We start from the raw sequence: 18,599 nt of genomic DNA, 5'->3' as shown, positions 1-18,599 counted from the left end.
TTGATTGATTGATTGATTGATAATTACAGGAATCGATGCCATGTACAAAGTAATTTTAACAATACATTAAAATGACCATCCATTACAGCTGAAAATTTAAAAGTGAGTTATAAAACATAGATGATGACAATGGAAAGTAAAAGAACCAGCAGATATTATAATGTTAATATTTATTAAGAGTTTCCTTACATCAAGCCTATATAGCTGTTGCTCAGTCTGGATGGGTAGTTCTTGAATTGGGAAGTACTGACAGCAGTTTGATGAATTACTTGAATCTGTCTCCTCAACATTTAAAATGAAGGAACGCAGAACACCACTTATGAACCATGGTGGGCCCCACTGTATTAACATGCCAGTCTGAGTGCGGTTCACAACTTCCAGGGATGTTGGGGCACCTGGAGCTAAAAAATAAAAAAGATAATAAATTATAAAATTTGAAAAACAATGAAGAAACAGAAAGCTGTAAAAAGGATAGGAATTTACAGTACATATAGGATACACAGAATGACAGATAAATACCTATAACTAACAACCCATTGTTGACAGGTTAATTTTTGTAGTTCCCACAGTCGTGTTAGCTAGCAGAGATGAGTGGCTGCAGAAGAGCTAGAACACCTCACCTAACAACACTCAGTTGCTGTTTTGTTACTGCTGATTAGTTTTAAGTGCTGTTGTAGACAATCACATTTTGTTTTCTTCTAGCTCTGATATTAAGGCTTAGGTTTTTAACCCCCTCCTAAGATACATCTCCCCCACCCACTTCATTCTTTGAGCGATCGTTCCTTCATGTTTTTCTTTTTATTTAAATAATCACTTTCATTACCGTATAATCCCGAATACCATCCACACTTTTTTCCCCAAAATATTGGCTCTAAATCTTGGGTGCGGGTCGTAGTCAAGCCATTCATTCTCATAAATATTTACTATGTTTATATGGAGTATTGAAATAGATTTGAATATGTTTAGCATACTCAATACTCCACATGTAAATGGGCATTCAGGTCTTATTGTGTTTTAGATGTGTTCTAGAAAACAAGATAGATTTTTTTTCAATACGGTTACAATGGCATGTAAATGTGAAATGTAAGTTCATGAAATACAGTAAATCAAAGAATATGGGTAAATATACGGTAACAGATGCTTGATCGTCCTTTGTTTCACAAGTGTTGCTGGCATGCTTGGTGCGCGAAATGCTGATCTCATAGGATATCGTACTTTGCGAGAGTCGAGACTGTTGGTTACGGAAGTCTACCTCACTCTCATTCGAGTTCCGTATCTGTCCCGTGAGAGTGCTGTGTCGATAGTAAGCGATGGATTCAAAACGGTGTCTGTGGTCATTTACTGTGCGTGAGAAACTTAAAGTTGTAAGCCAAGCTGAAATATACGGAAATCGTGCCATTGGCAGAAAGTACGATAGTGATGAATCGTGTATTCATGATTGGAGGAAGAAGAAGGAAAAACTTCTAAAAAGTAACGACGATCGCAGAGCGTTCCACGGGCGGAGTGCAGTGTTTCTGGCAAGTGAAAAACGATTCCACAAATTTGTGATAGAAAAATGTGAGTTAGGATATGGTGTTTCTAGTGAAATGTGTCAATTGAAAGCACTAGAGATCTCAAAAGAACTCAAAACGCAGGGTTTTACTGTAAGCCGTGGATGGATCCGAAAGTTTTATCGGAGAAAAGGATTGTGCATTCGGAGACATATGTCTATTTCACAACGTCTCCCTGGGGTGTATGAAGAAAAATTAACGGCCTTTCAGCGCCACATTATTCGTTTGAGGAAGCAAAATTCTTATTTGCTGTCGCAAATTGGGAATGCTGACCACCTGTCGTTTTGGAATGCCGTTGGAAAATACAGTGGATAAGAAGGATTCTAAAAGTGTAACCATCAGAACAGGTGGTAACAAAAAGCAACGATGCACGGTAATGTTGTGTGTATTAGCGGATATAAACAAACTTCCTCCATATGTGGTTCTGAAAAGGAAAACACTTCTGAAAGGAAACTTGCCGTCCAGTGCAATTGTTAGAACACATGAATCCGGCTGGATGTGCAGTGCGTTTGGCAACATTGCCTGGGAGCTTTTGTTACAAAAACAAAACATGCTTGTGTTGGACAGTTACCGAGGACATACAGCTGATGCCGTAAAAGATATAAGGAAAGGAAAAACCGATCTTGCAATAATTCCCGGAGGACTCACCTCTATTCTACAGCCGTTGGATGTGTGCGTGAACCGGCCTTTCAAAACTGCAATGAAACAGTTGTACACCGAGTGGATGTCTGATTGTTATCACACGTTAACACCAACCGTATGAGTGAAGAGACCTGAAGTGGGACTAATATGCAGCTGGATCAAGATCGCATGGGTGTGCATTCCCAATCATCTGTTGTCCAGAATTGTTAAGAAATGTGGAATTTCAAATTCATTGCATGGTAGGGAGGACGACTATTTGTGGAAAGATGCCAGCGACAAAAGTTCCTATGGTGAAACTATAGATGATGATGGTGAATTGTGAATGATCTGAGTATTGGACCAATTTTATGTACGATTTTTGTGATTTTATTAATTGTAAGTTGTTTGAATTTATATTTGTGGTATATCTGAAGAAAATATAATAGGTAAGTTATTTGATTTTTGATTTTTTTTTTCACATTTTCCCGTCTCAAAATGAAGGCGCGGGTCTCATTCGGTGGCGGGTTGTGTTCAGGATTATACAGTATTTGCGATATCTTGCAGGAATCCTACAAGTTAAGCTTCAGAGGAATAATCCTTCCTAAATCTGAACTGCCTTCTATCAAACCAGTTTGTAATTTTGCAAACTGTCTAATATAATCAGAAAGAATGCTTTCCCAGAGCTTGCAAACTACACGTGTCAAGCTGACTGGCCTGTAATTTTCTCCTTTATGTTTTTGTCACCCCTTCCCTTTTACACTGGGATTACTACTGCAACTCCCCATTTGTAGAATGCTGTCCTTGCCATTCCAATGCACCTTGAAATGTTAATACTAGTCATCCTTCAACATTAATCTACCCAGGTATTTAAAAGAAGATACTTCTTTGAGTGCCTCATCATAAATGGAATTTTCCTTCTATTTATCTACTGATAGATAGTACAACAACTATAGAGAATTTCTCTTTCACTGCCTTTCAATTGGTATTCAGGATAACCATTTCCTTGAACTTTCAACAAAGTTCAATCCAAGAACATTTTTTTAAACTGTGGCAGAATTAAGACAACAGTGGGGAAACAATAGAAATGTCTTAATGTATTGTTTTAAAAAGTAATTTTTTGGTCTTGTGAAAGGTATTATTTGGTTTGGAATTTAGAACTTGGAAAAAATCATTAATTTATTGTTTAAAAAAATTTTTTTGGGTGTTGTATAAGATATTATCTGGTTTGGACTTTTGAACTTGGAAGAATTCTGTTTTGGATCATTTATCTATGAACTGTAATATTTTTTTGTGTTATCTAACTTGTGTAACAGCGTGTACCTATATGTGCCATTTTAGAAGCGCATTTCCTGTTGTGTAAAAGACCTTTCTGGATCAGCAAGAAATAAGAGACTTTGATTGGTGGAAATAAGATCAAATATAATTGGTGAATGTCAAAGTCGAGGGTAAATTCCGTATCCTGATTGGTTCTTATAGTGGTTGCACCATTTCCTGTTTCTCGATCTTACCCACTTTTTTGGCGGGAGCAAGGTAATCTCTACATCTTTGATTCTTAACCATCCTAGAGAGCGGACGTGGTCCCACATCGGTCCCATCATGGGATACCTGTCTCAGGGTTCCTTCTTTTATTTCAGACATTAACTTTATTAAAATGTAATAACTTCTTTTCTTGCGCAGGAGTTTATCCTTGAGATTCTCGTTCTTTGCTAAAATTGTCTAAATTACTTAGCTTTTGAGTTAAGATCATATACATTTTGTTTTGGGGGCAATTCCCTTTTCTTTGTTAGGATTTTATTTCTTTCTTTTTCTTCTAACTTGTGTAGATTGGGATTAGCCCTCATTTAAATCATCATGTATTATTGGATACTTAAGTGGTGCTTAAAATTTATTTGGTTCATTGTGCATATGTGTAGACGCACTTAACACTTGCATTTACTATAACCTCGTAGGGTCCAAAGTCACTTTCCACATCCATTTTGTAATTGTCATGTTTCCCAACTTGTTGCTTACGTTTTATAGTACATCGCTTCGGTTGTACCTTAAGTTTATTTTACTACGTTTTACTGTGTTAATAAATTTATTATTATTATTTGTTAATTGTGTAACCAACCAGTAAACGTTTACATTGATAGCAGGAGCATGTGTTGTGAACAAAGGATTAGTAGATGTTGATCGACCTGAACTAACCTTAAAATTAGGCAAGATGTAAATGAATAGAAATTCTTATCTTGTATTTTAGTTTCTTCCTTTCATGATGTCTCAAGCCATTCCTATTCCTTCTCATTTGGGAAAGGAGGAATTATGCAGCAAAATCCGGATTCGTAAAGTAAATCCCGCAAGGACTGTACTGTAACTTACCAGTGACTGTTCCTGAGCTAACCACAGATGAATTGCATGAGTCTTTGGCAGTGACTAAAGATAAATTACCTGAGTTTAATGCTATAATTTTGTTTTTTCAATCCTTTAAGCCCTCAGAAAATCAATTAGTGTGGGTTAAAGGTCAATTACAACATTACACGGATCATATCCGGGATATGTTGTTTCTTAATTTGCCAGAAAATGAGCGGCAGGAGTGTGAATCATTGTTTACATCATTTTCTGAATTGTTTGATAAAATTGTAAGCTTGCTTGAAGGGCAGGAATTGTCTGATTCGATATCTAATATTCAAGTCCCTACCTCTTCAGGATCTTGTGAAAGTGATTATAATTACCTACTGATTGAATCTCCAATTGTTCCTCAAACAAGTGAAAGTGTAATTCCAGTTTCTACTTCTACGAGCTTCTCAAGAATATACCATGGTCACAAGTGCTTATGTTATTCAGGAATCTAATGTGGGTAACATTTCCCAGGTTTCTTCTTCTGCTCACTTTTCAAGTGCTTCTGTGTCTGTAAATTATGAATTGTGTCTTCTGCGCATGTTGGCATGCCAGCCAATATTTCAGGGGCACCTACTAACTCTACCATTTCTCAGTGTCAGCCTACTTTTACTGCACATTTTTCTATTGTGATAGTGCAAAACTATTCTTCTATCTAAGTGCCATTTTTACCAAGTGTTCCTTTAGGTTATATAATCCCTAAACCCTCCTCTGCGAACCATGTGACCTTGCCGCGGTCGGGAGGCTTGCGTGTCCCAATGATGCAGATAGCCGAGCCGCAGGTGCAACCATATCGGATGGGTATCTGTTGAGAGACCAGACTAACGAATGGTTCATCGAAAGGGGGGTAGCAGCCTTTCGATAGTTGCAAGGGCGGCAGTCTAGATGATTGACTGATACAGCCTTGTAATAATACTCAACATGGCTTAGCTGTGTTGATACTGCTATACGGCTGAAAGCAACGGGAAACTACAGCCGTAACTAACTCCCGAGGACATGCAGCTCTCTCTGTATGAATGATGTACTGATGATGGCTTCATCCCGGGTAAAATATTCCGGAGGTAAACTAGTCCCCCATTCGGATCTCCGGGTGGGGACTACACGAGAGGGGGTGATCATCAGGAAGATGGATACTGACATTCTGCGAGTCGGAGCGTGGAATGTTAGAAGTTTGAATCATTGTGGTAGGTTAGAGAACCTGAAAAGGGAGATGGATAGGCTAAAGTTAGATGTAGTTGGTATAAGTGAAGTACGTTGGCAGGAAGAACAAGATTTTTGGTCAGGCAACTACCGAATTATCAACACAAAATCAAACAGGGGAAATGCAGGAGATGGTTTAATAATGAATAAGAAAATAGGGCAGCGGGTAAGCTACTACGACCAGCATAGTGAAAGAATTATTGTAGTCAAGATAGACACCAAACCAATGCCCACCACAATAGTGCAGGTCTATATGCCTACTAGTTCAGCGGATGATGAAGAAATCGAAAGAATATATGAGGAGATAGAAGATTTAATACAATATGTAAAAGGTGATGAGAATCTAATTGTGATGGGAGACTGGAACGCAGTGGTAGGCCAAGGAAGAGAAGGTAATACAGTAGGAGAATTTGGATTGGGACAAAGGAACGAAAGAGGAAGTCGGCTGGTTGAATTCTGCACTGATCATAATTTAGTCCTTGCCAATACTTGGTTCAAACACCACAAACGACGGCTGTATACGTGGACAAGACCTGGAGACACCGGGAGGTATCAAATAGACTTCATTATGATTAGGCAGAGATTCAGAAACCAGGTGTTGGATTGCAAAACTTTCCCAGGAGCAGACGTGGACTCTGACCATAACTTGTTGGTCATGAAATGCCACCTGAAGTTGAAGAAATTGAAGAAAGGAAAGAATGCAAAAAGATGGGATCTAGACAAGTTGAAAGAAAAGAGTGTGAGGGATTGTTTCAAGGAACATGTTGCACAAGGACTAAATGAAAAGGCTGAAGGAAACACTATAGAGGAAGAGTGGAGAGTCATGAAGAATGCAGTCAGTAGGGCTGCTGAAGAAATATTAGGAAGGAAGAAAAGATCAACTAAGAATCAGTGGATAACTCAGGAGATACTAGACCTGATTGATGAGCGACGAAAATACAAGAATGCTAGAAATGAAGAGGGCAGAAAAGAATACAGGCGATTAAAGAATCAAGTGGATAGAAAGTGCAAGGTAGCTAAGGAAGAATGGCTGAAGGAGAAGTGCAAGGATGTCGAAGGCTGTATGGTCCTGGGTAAGGTAGATGCTGCATACAGGAAAATCAAGGAAACCTTTGGAGAAAGGAAATCTAGGTGTATGAATATTAAGAGCTCAGATGGAAAGCCACTTCTAGGGAAAGAAGACAAAGCAGAAAGATGGCAGGAGCATATCCAACAGTTGTATGAAGGTAAAGATGTAAATAATTTGGTTCTGGAACACGAAGAGGCTGTTGATGCTGATGAAATGGGAGACCCAATTTTGAGGTCAGAGTTTGACAGAGCTGTGAGTGACCTCAATAGAAACAAGGCACCTGGAATTGATGACATTCCCTCTGAATTACTGACTGCCTTAGGAGAAACCAGCATGGCAAGGTTATTTCATTTAGTGTGTAAGATGTATGAGACAGGAGAAGTCCCATCTGATTTTCGAAAGAATGTTGTTATACCTATTCCCAAGAAAGCCGGTGCTGACATGTGTGAAAACTACCGCACCATTAGTTTAGTATCTCATGCCTGCAAAATTTTAACACTTATTATTTACAGAAGAATGGCAAAACAAGTAGAAGCTGAGTTGGGAGAAGATCAATTTGGCTTCAGAAGAAATGTAGGCACACGTGAAGCAATCCTGATTTTACGTCTGATCTTAGAGGATCGAATCAAGAAGGACAAGCCCACGTACATGGCATTCGTAGATCTAGAAAAGGCATTCGATAATGTTGATTGGACCAAGCTATTTATGATTCTGAAGATGATAGGGATCAGATACCGAGAACGAAGTATTATCTACAATCTGTATAAAAATCAGTCTGCAGTGTTAAGAATCGAGAGCTTTGAAAAAGCAGCAGCAATCCAGAAGGGAGTGAGGCAAGGCTGCAGTTTGTCCCCTCTCCTTTTCAATGTTTACATAGAACAGGCAGTAAAGGAAATCAAAGAGAAATTTGGAAATGGAATCACAGTCCAAGGAGAGGAAATCAAAACCTTGAGATTTGCCGATGATATTGTTATTTTATCTGAGACTGCAGAAGATCAGATCAAAAATGAGATGGATGGCTTTTCCGGCGTTTGCTCTATTAACCAGCGTTTCGTCTTAGGTCTGACACTAGACTCTTCAGAGTGGGATGTGTCAGACCCTACCCACTGACGCTGGGGTGTATGCAGGTGAACTTATCAGAAGCTTATTTATGAAGCACAGTCTGATAACTGCATACGGGAGATAAAACTCCACAATGGAATTAATGCCCGCCTAGCAATTCCAAATGGAAATTCTAAGTTCCCATGGAGGGAATTAGATTCTTTTCCACCAATAGAGCATATCAAAAATCAGATCAAATTCCATTGTGGAGTTTTATCTCCCGTATGCAGTTATCAGACTGTGCTTCATAAATAAGCTTCTGATAAGTTCACCTGCATACACCCCAGCGTCAGTGGGTAGGGTCTGACACATCCCACTCTGAAGAGTCTAGTGTCAGACCTAAGACAAAACGCTGGTTAATAGAGCAAACGCCGGAAAAGCCATCCATCTAATTTTTGATCTGATTTTTGATATGCTCTATTGGTGGAAAAGAATCTAATTCCCTCCATGGGAACTTAGAATTTCCAACTGCAGAAGATCTCGAGAAGTTGCTGAATGGTATGGATGAAGTCTTGGGTAAGGAGTAGAGGATGAAAATAAGTAAGTCCAAAACAAAAATAATGGAGTGCAGTCGAACGAAGGCAGGTGACGTAGGAAATATTAGATTAGGAAATGAAGTCTTAAAGGAAGTAGATGAATATTATTACTTGGGTAGTAAAATAACTAACGACGGCAGAAGTAAGGAGGACATAAAATGCAGACTAGCACAAGCAAGGAAGAGCTTTCTTAAGAAAAGAAATTTGCTCACTTCAAACATTGAATTAGAAAGATGTTTTTGAAGACTTTCGTGTGGAGCGTGGCATTGTATGGAAGTGAAACATGGACGATAACTAGTTCAGAAAGAAAGAGAATAGAAGCTTTTGAAATGTGGTGTTACAGAAGAATGCTGAAGGTGAGATGGATAGATCGAATCACGAATGAAGAGATACTGAATCGAATTGGTGAGAGGAGATCGATTTGGCTAAATTTGACGAAAAGAAGAGATAGAATGATAGGACACATCTTAAGACACCCAGGACTTGTTCAGTTGGTTTTTGAAGGAAGTGTAGGTGGTAAGAATGGTAGGGGTAGACCAAGGTATGAATATGACAAGCAGATTAGAGCAGATGTAGGATGCAATAGTTACGTAGAAATGAAAAGATTAGCGCAGGATAGAGTGGCATGGAGAGCTGCATCAAACCAGTCTATGGACTGATGACTCAAACAACAACAATCCCTAAACAAGTAGTCAATGCTTCAATGGTTTCTCAAATGTGTGAAAACTTTTGACAGATGAGAGTTTCTGCACCTATTACATTATAGACTAATGCTAGTCCTAACCTCACTTTCAGTGCTCCATCCTTTTCTCAAGTGCGCTCAAATCAGGGTTATTATGCTGCTGTACTTCCTTCACAGGTATCTTCCTCATCTGCCTTTCCCCAGATGTTTTTCATTTTACCTCCTCCATTGACAACTTTATTTAACGGAGTGTCTAAATTTACTGCCAAATCTATTGACGAGGTTATTTCTTTCCTTCGCTTTTTAATAGAATTTAAAGATCAGGCTATTGTGTATAGTTTGAGTGATGATCACATTTTTCAAGTCTTATATGAACATGTATCTGGAGCTCTTTCTGAGCATATCATTAGAGCCATTTCTGAGAGATGGACTGTGGATCAGTTTCATGCCCATGTACTTGAATTCTTCATTCCTTCTCGTGCCTTGTCTTCGTTAGTGCATATTTTAGAGTCAGCATTTGAATTAATCTTTGTCAGAGTATATTCTGGATATTGAATTCTATAATGCTATACTACTAGAATATTGGTTCATGTTTGTGGGTTACTGTAGTCACGTCCTAGTTCGTGAACCATGGACAACGGCTGAGTGGCCTAGTAAGTGGTCCTGAGAGTCGGGATACCAGTTGCTATGGAATGGAAGTGGGCATCTCGGACATATTCTGAGTCGTGGCCCCCTTTGTGCTCAGGCGGCTAGGACTATACAATTCACCGGTGGTCCATAACCCGTTAGGGGAGAGATCCTCACTTGGACTATGTGCAAGAAGGGCAGCATCCTGCTTCATGAATTTACCGAGCTCAGAACACTTTAAGCAAGCTTCGAACCTATGGGAGTAATGGAGTCCCACTCCCATTTGACAGGGGAGGGACTCCTTGGAAACAACTTGGCGAACGAAATGGAATTCGATGGGGAGCTATCAATATTAATGGGGCTTATGGAAGAAAGAAGGTAGAACTGGCTGAGTCAGCAAAGAGGATGTATCTGGATGTGCTAGGACTAAGTGATATTCGGGTAAGGGGAGATAATGAGGAAGAGATAGGAGATTATAAGGTGTACTTGACGGGTGTTAGAAAGGGAAGGGCAGAGTCTGGGGTAGGGCTGTTTATCAGGAATACCATTGCACGCAACATAGTTTCTGCTAGGCACGTAAATGAGCGAATGATGTGGGTAGATTTGTCAGTGGGAGGAATTAGGACAAGAACTGTGTCCGTGTATTCACGATGTGAGGGTGCAGATGAGGATGAAGTTGACAAGTTTTATGAAGCATTGAGTAACATCGTGGTCAGGGTCAACAGCAAGGATAGAATAGTGCTAATGGGCGATTTCAATGCGAGAGTTGGGAATAGAACTGAAGGATACAAAAGGGTGATTGGTAAATGTGGGGAAGATATGGAAGCTAATGGGAATGGGAAGCATTTGCTGGACTTCTGTGCTGGTATGGGTTTAGCTGTTACGAATACATTCTTCAAGCATAAGGCTATTCACCGCTACACATGGGAGGCTAGGGGTACCAGATCCATAATAGACTATATCTTAACAGACTTTGAATTCAGGAAATCTGTTAGGAATGTACGAGTTTTTTGCGGATTTTTCGATGATACAGACCACTATCTGATCTGTAGTGAACTAAGTATCTCTAGGCCTAGGGTAGAGAAAGTGAAATCTGTCTGCAAACGAATAAGGGTAGAAAATCTCCAGGACGAGGAAATTAGACAGAAGTACATGGATATGATTAGTGAGAAGTTTTGAACAGTAGACAGTAAGCAGGTTCAGGATATAGAAAGTGAATGTGTGGCATACAGGGATACTGTAGTAGAAACAGCAAGGGAATGCTTAGGAACAACTGTGTGTAAAGATGGGAAAAGGCGAACATCTTGTTGGAATGATGAAGTGAGAGCAACCTGTAAACGTAAAAAGAAGGCTTATCAGAAATGGCTCCAAACAAGGGCCAAGGCAGACAGGGATTGGTACGTAGATGAAAGAAACAGAGCAAAACAAATAGTTGTTGAATCCAAAAAGAAGTCATGGGAAGATTTTGGTAATAACCTGGAAAGGCTAGGTCAGGCAGCAGGGAAACCTTTCTGGACAGTAATAAAGAATCTTAGGAAGGGAGGGAAAAAGGAAATGAACAGTGTTTTGAGTAATTCAGGTGAACTCATAATAGATCCCAGGAAATCACTGGAGAGGTGGAGGGAATATTTTGAACATCTTCTCAGTGTAAAAGGAAATAGTCCTGGTGGTGTTGCAAACAGCCAAGCTCATGGGGAGGAGGAAAAGGATGTTGGTGAAATTGAAGACATGGATGGAAGAAGGGCGCAACTCAAAATACACACTTTGGAGATAAATGAGTTTAAAGAATTATAACATCAAACACTTTTCTCAGAAATACAGAATTCTGGGATATTATACATAACTACATTCTTGATTATTTCATAATATGTACATCAAAAATATTTATAAATTTTGTGGTTTGTTGTCTGTTTTGTATTTTGGAGTTACGCCCTTATTCCAATTTCAAGAAACATTTTCATTGAAAATCAATTTTATTTACATTGTTGGAAACATGTAGACAAGTTTTACAGGTTAGAACATTTGACAGGTCACAACATGTTATTAGGGGAGCCACTATATTGAGAATTTCCTACTCCCACAGATTCAGCTCCTTGGAAAATATTTTCAAACCATGCACGTGCATCTGCGCATATAAAGCTTACTAAATCCTTAACATCTTTTAATTTCCCGGCTTCAATACCTACATGAGGGACTGGGATACTATCCAAAGTATCTACAGACCTTATATCCTTCAATAACTGAAACTTGTCATGAAACGTAATATTATAAGTCTGGCTTCGTGATACAGTTACTTCAGGAGAGTAACATAATATGACATACTTTTGAATTGAAAACTAAAATCCTTTTGTTTGTGATGTTGCAAATGACGCTGGGCTGAGAACGGCAGAACATTCGGATTGTAAGGATTTGGTATCCGAATCATCTGAGGTTTCACTTGGTATATATTCACTGTCATCTGCTGAAATATCAGATGTTTCTCCTCCCGACATTATTTTACTCCTGCGTCAGCCGATTCGCTTCTGATGAGTGATTAGTGCTGGCTCGCCGTAAGTCAGCATTGGAGTGTATTTTAAGTCGGGCACGAGCAATATTTGGAAGAACGGTGCAACTCAATATAGCACATTACGCCATCTATTGGCACTACCGAGAAGCCATTTAGGTAGTATCTAGAACAGCCACCAAGTAATGTATATATGCAATTTACCGAATAACGACACAACCTGACTTAAGCCCTTCTTCCATCCATGTCTTCAATTATGCTTGAGGAAGTGGAAATGATAGTAAATAAACTCCATTGTCATAAGGCAGCAGGAATCGATGAAATTAGACCTGAAATGGTGAAGTATAGTGGGAAGGCAGGGATAATATGGCTTCACAGAGTAGTAAAATTACAGTAGTGTGGAGTGTTGGTAAGGTACCTTCAGATTGGACAAAAGCAGTAATTGCACCTATCTATAAGCAAGGGAACAGGAAGGATTGCAACAACTATCGAGGTATCTCATTGATTAGTATAACAGGCAAAGTATTCACTGGCATCTTGGAAGGGAGGGTGCGATCAGTTGTTGAGAGGAAGTTGGATGAAAACCAGTGTGGTTTCAGACCACAGAGAGGCTGTCAGGATCAGATTTTCAGTATGCGGCAGGTAATTGAAAAATGCTACGAGAGGAATAGGCAGTTGTGTTTATGTTTCGTAGATCTAGAGAAAGCATATGACAAGGTACCGAGGGAAAAGATTTTCGCCATACTGGGGGACTATGGAATTAAAGGTACATTATTAATATCAATCAAAGGCATTTATGTTGACAATTGGGCTTCATTGAGAATTGAAGGCAGAATGAGTTCTTTGTTCAGGGTACTTACACGAGTTAGACAAGGCTGTAATCTTTCACCTTTGCTGTTCGTAGTTTACATGGATCATCTGCTGAAAGGTATAAAATGGCAGGGAGGGATTCAGTTAGGTGGAAATGTGGTAAGCAGTTTGGCCTATGCTGACGACTTGGTCATAATGGCAGGCTGTGCCGAAAGCCTGCAGTCTAATATCTTGGAACTTGAAAATAGGTGCAATGAGTATGGTATGAAAATTAGCCTCTCAAAGACTAAATTGATGTCAGTAGGTAAGAAATTCAACAGAATTGAATGTCAGATTGGTGATACAAAGCTAGAACAGGTCGATAATTTCAAGTATTTAGGTTGTGTGTTCTCCCAGGATGGTAATATAGTAAGTGAGATTGAATCAAGGTGTAGTAAAGCTAATGCAGTGAGCTCGCAGTTGTGATCAGCAGTATTCTGTAAGAAGGAAGTCAGCTCCCAGACGAAACTATCTTTACATCGGTCTGTTTTCAGACCAACTTTGCTTTACGGGAGCGAAAGCTGGGTGGACTCAGGATATCTTATTCATAAGTTAGAAGTAACAGGCATGAAAGTAGTGAGAATGATTGCTGGTACAAACAGGTGGGAACAATGGCAGGAGGGTACTCGGAATGAGGAGATAAAGGCTAATTTAGGAATGAACTCGATGGATGAAGCTGTACGCATAAACAGCTTCGTTGGTGGGGTCATGTGAGGCTAATGGAGGAGGATAGGTTACCTAGGAGAATAATGGACTCTGTTATGGAGGGTAAGAGAAGTAGAGGGAGACCAAGACGACGATGGTTAGACTCGGTTTCTAATGATTTAAAGATAAGAGGTATAGAACTAAATGAGGCCACAACACTAGTTGCAAATCGAGGATTGTGGCGACGTTTAGTAAATTCACAGAGGCTTGCAGACTGAACGCTGAAAGGCATAACAGTCTATAATGATAATGTATGTATGTATGTAGAATTTTTATGCTTAACTGTTCCGAGTCTCAAATGGTTGCCAGCATTGTTGAGGCTCTTGCTCCTAACTATCAGTCATATCTTGCTCTTTCACAACCACCAGCAACTTTTGCTCAGTTGGAAGCTATTACCGTTTCTGCCAAAGGTATCAGATATGCCAATCAACTACAGGTTGTGTTAGCTCCCCCTTCTATGAGTACATCTTTCCCTCAGGTTACTAAAGCCATTTAGTCCCTTTCTTCAAAGCAACGTAATTCCCGTGGATGTTTTAGTTGTGATTCTACTGATCATTTCCAGAGGAACTGTCCTAAGATTGGGCCCTTAGGCAATTCAAAACCCAATGTGGGTAGAGTTTCATCCAGCAGTAATTCTTATCAATACTGTGGGTCGAATAGACATTTTTCCAGACAGTGCCCATGTAATTCTTCTGGACCTGGGAGTCCTGGCAATAGTAATTCATATGACTAACCGTGAATTCTCGTATTGAATCTCAGATGGTTGCTTCAAATTTTGTTTGTTGTAATTGTATGTTAAAGGATGATTCACCTCATTCTTAAGCTGATGTTGTCTCAATCTGAATCTTATCTAAATTTTCCACAATCATGTGGTATTTCTGCTATTTGCCTTTGTAAGTTACCTTACATATGCTTATAGGTAAATAATGAACCTGTATGTGCATTGGTAGATTCAGGAAGTAGCATCACACTGATGAGTGAGAATTGGCATTATTCTGAAAACTGTTTGTAAGTTACCTCTGCTGAAATCAGTATCTTTAACTTGCCATACTGCTAATTCTAACCCTTTGAATATACTAGGATCTCAAAACGTCAAAATCAGAATCCGTGCTTTTACATGGAAAATGTCTGTATTAGTTTCTAAACATTTATCTTGTCCTTTCATTTTAGGTGCAAATGTTATTGCTAAAACTGGTATGATTTAGGATCTGCAGTTCAATGAATTCCATTTTAAATTTTCTATAAAAATCTATAAGTTGCATAATCGCTCCCCTATTCTTCCTTATCATGTCAATGCTGTTCCTGAAGATACTGGTGAAACCAAGGCTTTTGATTTTGATCATTTGCCTGATGATCAGGCCAACCAACTCAAGAATATCTGCAATAAATTTCCAGATGTATTTACTGACAAGTTAGGTGTAACTAACGTTTTATAGCACAAAATTGAAGTCACTGATAACATCCTTGTTCATTCTCCACCGTATCGCCTGTCTCCACATTTACTGATCAAATGTTTGCTGACGGTCTAATATTTCCTTCTAAATCTGCTTATTCTTCTTCCATGTTCCTTGTCCCTAAACTGCAAGGTGGTTTTCGTCCTGTCATTGATTATCGGATGTTGAACAAGAAAGTTGTTCTTCAGTCTGTTCCCCTTCCCAAACTTCACTCTTGTTTTTCTTGGTTTGCTGATGCTAAAATTTTTACTACTTTAGACTTGAATCAGGCATATTATCAGATACCTCTTGCTGAGGAATCCAAGCACTGCACTGCTTTTGCCACTGATTGGAACCTCTATGAATTTGAATGGGTCCCGTTCATCTTCAATACTGGAGCAGCTGTCCTTATTCGATTACTAGATAATATTCTGTCAGACATTAAATTCAAGTTTATGTACAATTACCTTGATGGTTTAGTCATTTTCAGTGAACATTTGAAGAGCACCTTATCCATCTCAATGAAGTCCTTAAAAAGCTGCATAAAGCAGGCTTAACCCTTAAGGCTAGCAAGGTTACTTTTACACAACCCCAAAGAGGCACATTGTGTCAGAGAAAGGTGTCTCCATTGATCAATCTTGTATGTCTGCCATCCAAAATTTTCCTGTCCCTAAAGATGTCAAAGCTGTAGCCAGATTCATTGGTATGGTCAATTTATTTTGTAAATTCATCGCCAATTTTGCTGAAAGAGCAGCTCCGTTAAATGCTTTAAGAAGATATGATGCAAAATTTGTGTGGGGTGATGCCTGAATTGAAGCCATTAATACCGAGCTCGATAGCTGCAGTCGCTTAAGTGCGGCCAGTGTCCAGTATTCGGGAGATAGTAGGTTCGAACCCCACTGTCGGCAGCCCTGAAAATGGTTTTCCGTGGTTTCCCATTTTCACACCAGGCAAATGCTGGGGCTGTACCTTAATTAAGGCCACGGCTGCTTCCTTCCCACTCCTAGCCCTTCCCTGTCCCATCGTCGCCATAAGACCTATCTGTGTCGGTGCGACGTAAAGCAACTAGCAAAAAAAAAAAAAAAAAAAAAAAAAAAGAAGCCATTAATGGTTTGAAGTCTGCCTTATGTAATGCTCCTGTTCTGTCAATGCCAGATTTTTCTAAACATTTCATTCTTCAAACCAATGCCTCTTCGACAGGTATATCTGGTGTTCTTCTTCAGGAATTTGAAGATGGACGTTGTCCCATTTCTTATGCTTGACGTAGTCTAAATCCTGCTGAGCGAAACTATTCTACTTATGAATTAGAAGCCTTAGCTGTTTTTTTTTTAGAACAGTTTAGAATATATCTTGAACATCTCCCTTTCGATCTTGAAACTGATAATCAGGCACTGAGTTGGGTACTGGCCAAACCAAGATGTATTGGTTGTCTTGCACATTGGGCAGTATGCATCTTGACATTTCAGTTAGTTCAAAGCTCGTCACATTCGTGGCACTGAAAATGTTGGGGCTGATAGCCTCAGTAGAATGTTCTATCCAGGTAGTTCTGATTCTCAATCAGAGCCTTCAGATCCCTCTCCAAATCAAGTTTCGGCTTTTGCGAATGTACTTCTAACTAACTCACTTTTTCTTTTCAAAGATATTTCTAAATATCAGGAAGATGATGCTGAATTAAAGGCTATTATTGACAGGATTAAATCTGGCAAACTTGTTAAACCTTATGTTCTTGAGTATGATGTTCTATGTTGTCCTGCTCGCAGTAGACGAGACCCCAATATTGTTGTTCCATCTAACCTAGTTCCTGCTCTTTTCAAATATTTTCATGAATCCCCAGTTGGTGATCACCTAGGTGTTTTCAGAACTAGAGAGAAAATCTGTAAACATTTCATTTAGAAATCTATGGACAGTGAACTCCGTACTTTTGTCAAATCTTGCAAAACTTGTAACATTAGTAAACCTGCACCTAATACCTGCCTAGGTCTGTTGTCATCTGAGCAAGCTTCTCGTTCTATGGAGAGAGTATTTACAGATTACATTGGTCCTTTCCCAAGGTCACGGACCAGCCAACGTTTCATACTTGTGTGTGTTGACGCTTTCTCGTGTTTTACGTGGCTGTTCCCAACTCGTATGGCTAATGCTAATACTACCATTGCTTGTTTGAAACAGATCATTGCTTCCTTTGGACCTTGTCAATTCTTAGTGAGCGATAACACCAAAGCTTTTACATCAGTTCACTTCCATAATTTCTGTTTTGATTTGTCAATTTCTCACGTAACTACAACCTACTACCCTGTATTATCTGAGGCCTAATTACGCTGAAAGAGTTAATTTAAATCTTAGATCTGGTCTTATTGCCTATCACTCTGCTGACCAATCTAAGTGGGATTCATCGCTCAATTGGTTGTCTTTTGCCTTTAATACTGCTGTCCATGAGAGTCATATGCAAATGCCTACTTCATTAATGCTAGCATTCACTCCTAATTCTCCACTTTCGAATCTATGATCCATTAATGATCTCCTTCCTGACATCAGGAACCCAGAATGGATCCATGCTACTTGGCATCGTGCGCATAAAAAATTTTAAGGTTTAATATGCTAACTACAATCATGGCAAAGGACGCACAATCTGTCTGTGGGTGACCAGGTTTTCGTTAAAACTCATCCTGTCAGTAGCACTGTGGACCATGTTATTTGTAAGTTAGCCCCCAGATTTCGAGGTCCCTGCACAATTTTGAAATTTCTACCCTGGTATCTTTATTGGTAAGTGATCCTGAAAGGAAGAAGGTCAGCAGAGTGCATTTATCACATAAAAAGGTACCCTAGTTATTGGTACTGGTGATGTGCATTCCTTTATCTGTGACCATTTATGCCTTAATTGTAACAAATGTCTGTATTAATTTATGGCTGGCCAGCCTACACACATATTATCCCTATACATATAGACCTTGTGTATGATTAATATCAGTAAGTTAAGGAATAGGAATTGTAATTGTGATTATATTAGGTATCCTCCTTAGGTATTTTTTTTTAATGTAATGGATATGGTGTGATAATGATTAGGTTATGTAAAAAAACTTTTCATGGTCAGAACTTAGGAAATTGTAACTGTAACCTTCAGGCTCTGGGGTTAACTCTTGTAGATTTTCATGTTTTATCTTTTGTCCTTTTTCTAAATTAATAAATAGTGCTTACCCTGGATTTCTGGTATACCAAGTGTGGGAGGGAGTTTTCCCATAGAACATTTATTGAGCCACCATTTGGGTGATACTCATTTCATTACTGGAATAAAATAAAAACACAAAAAAACACCCTTGAATAACATCATTTTTCTTCAATTCTTCGTCAAA

The 18,599-nt window shown here is 39.1% G+C and overlaps 1 protein-coding gene across 1 annotated transcript in view; it reads right to left on the bottom strand.

The window, feature by feature from the left end:
* Positions 1-18,599, bottom strand: part of LOC136875752 (neuronal cell adhesion molecule) — a 75,867-nt gene that overhangs the window by 47,955 nt on the left and 9,313 nt on the right. Inside the window, exon 3 of the mRNA XM_067149326.2 lies at positions 190-401. Within this exon, the coding sequence (XP_067005427.2) occupies positions 190-401 (212 nt within the window). The remainder of the gene's footprint in view (positions 1-189; positions 402-18,599) is intronic.

Source organism: Anabrus simplex, chromosome 6 (genome assembly GCF_040414725.1).
Source record: "Anabrus simplex isolate iqAnaSimp1 chromosome 6, ASM4041472v1, whole genome shotgun sequence".
Taxonomy (NCBI): Eukaryota; Metazoa; Arthropoda; class Insecta; order Orthoptera; family Tettigoniidae; genus Anabrus; species Anabrus simplex.
The sequence above is the reverse complement of the archived record's forward strand: the minus strand, read 5'-3'. Positions and strand labels throughout refer to the sequence as shown.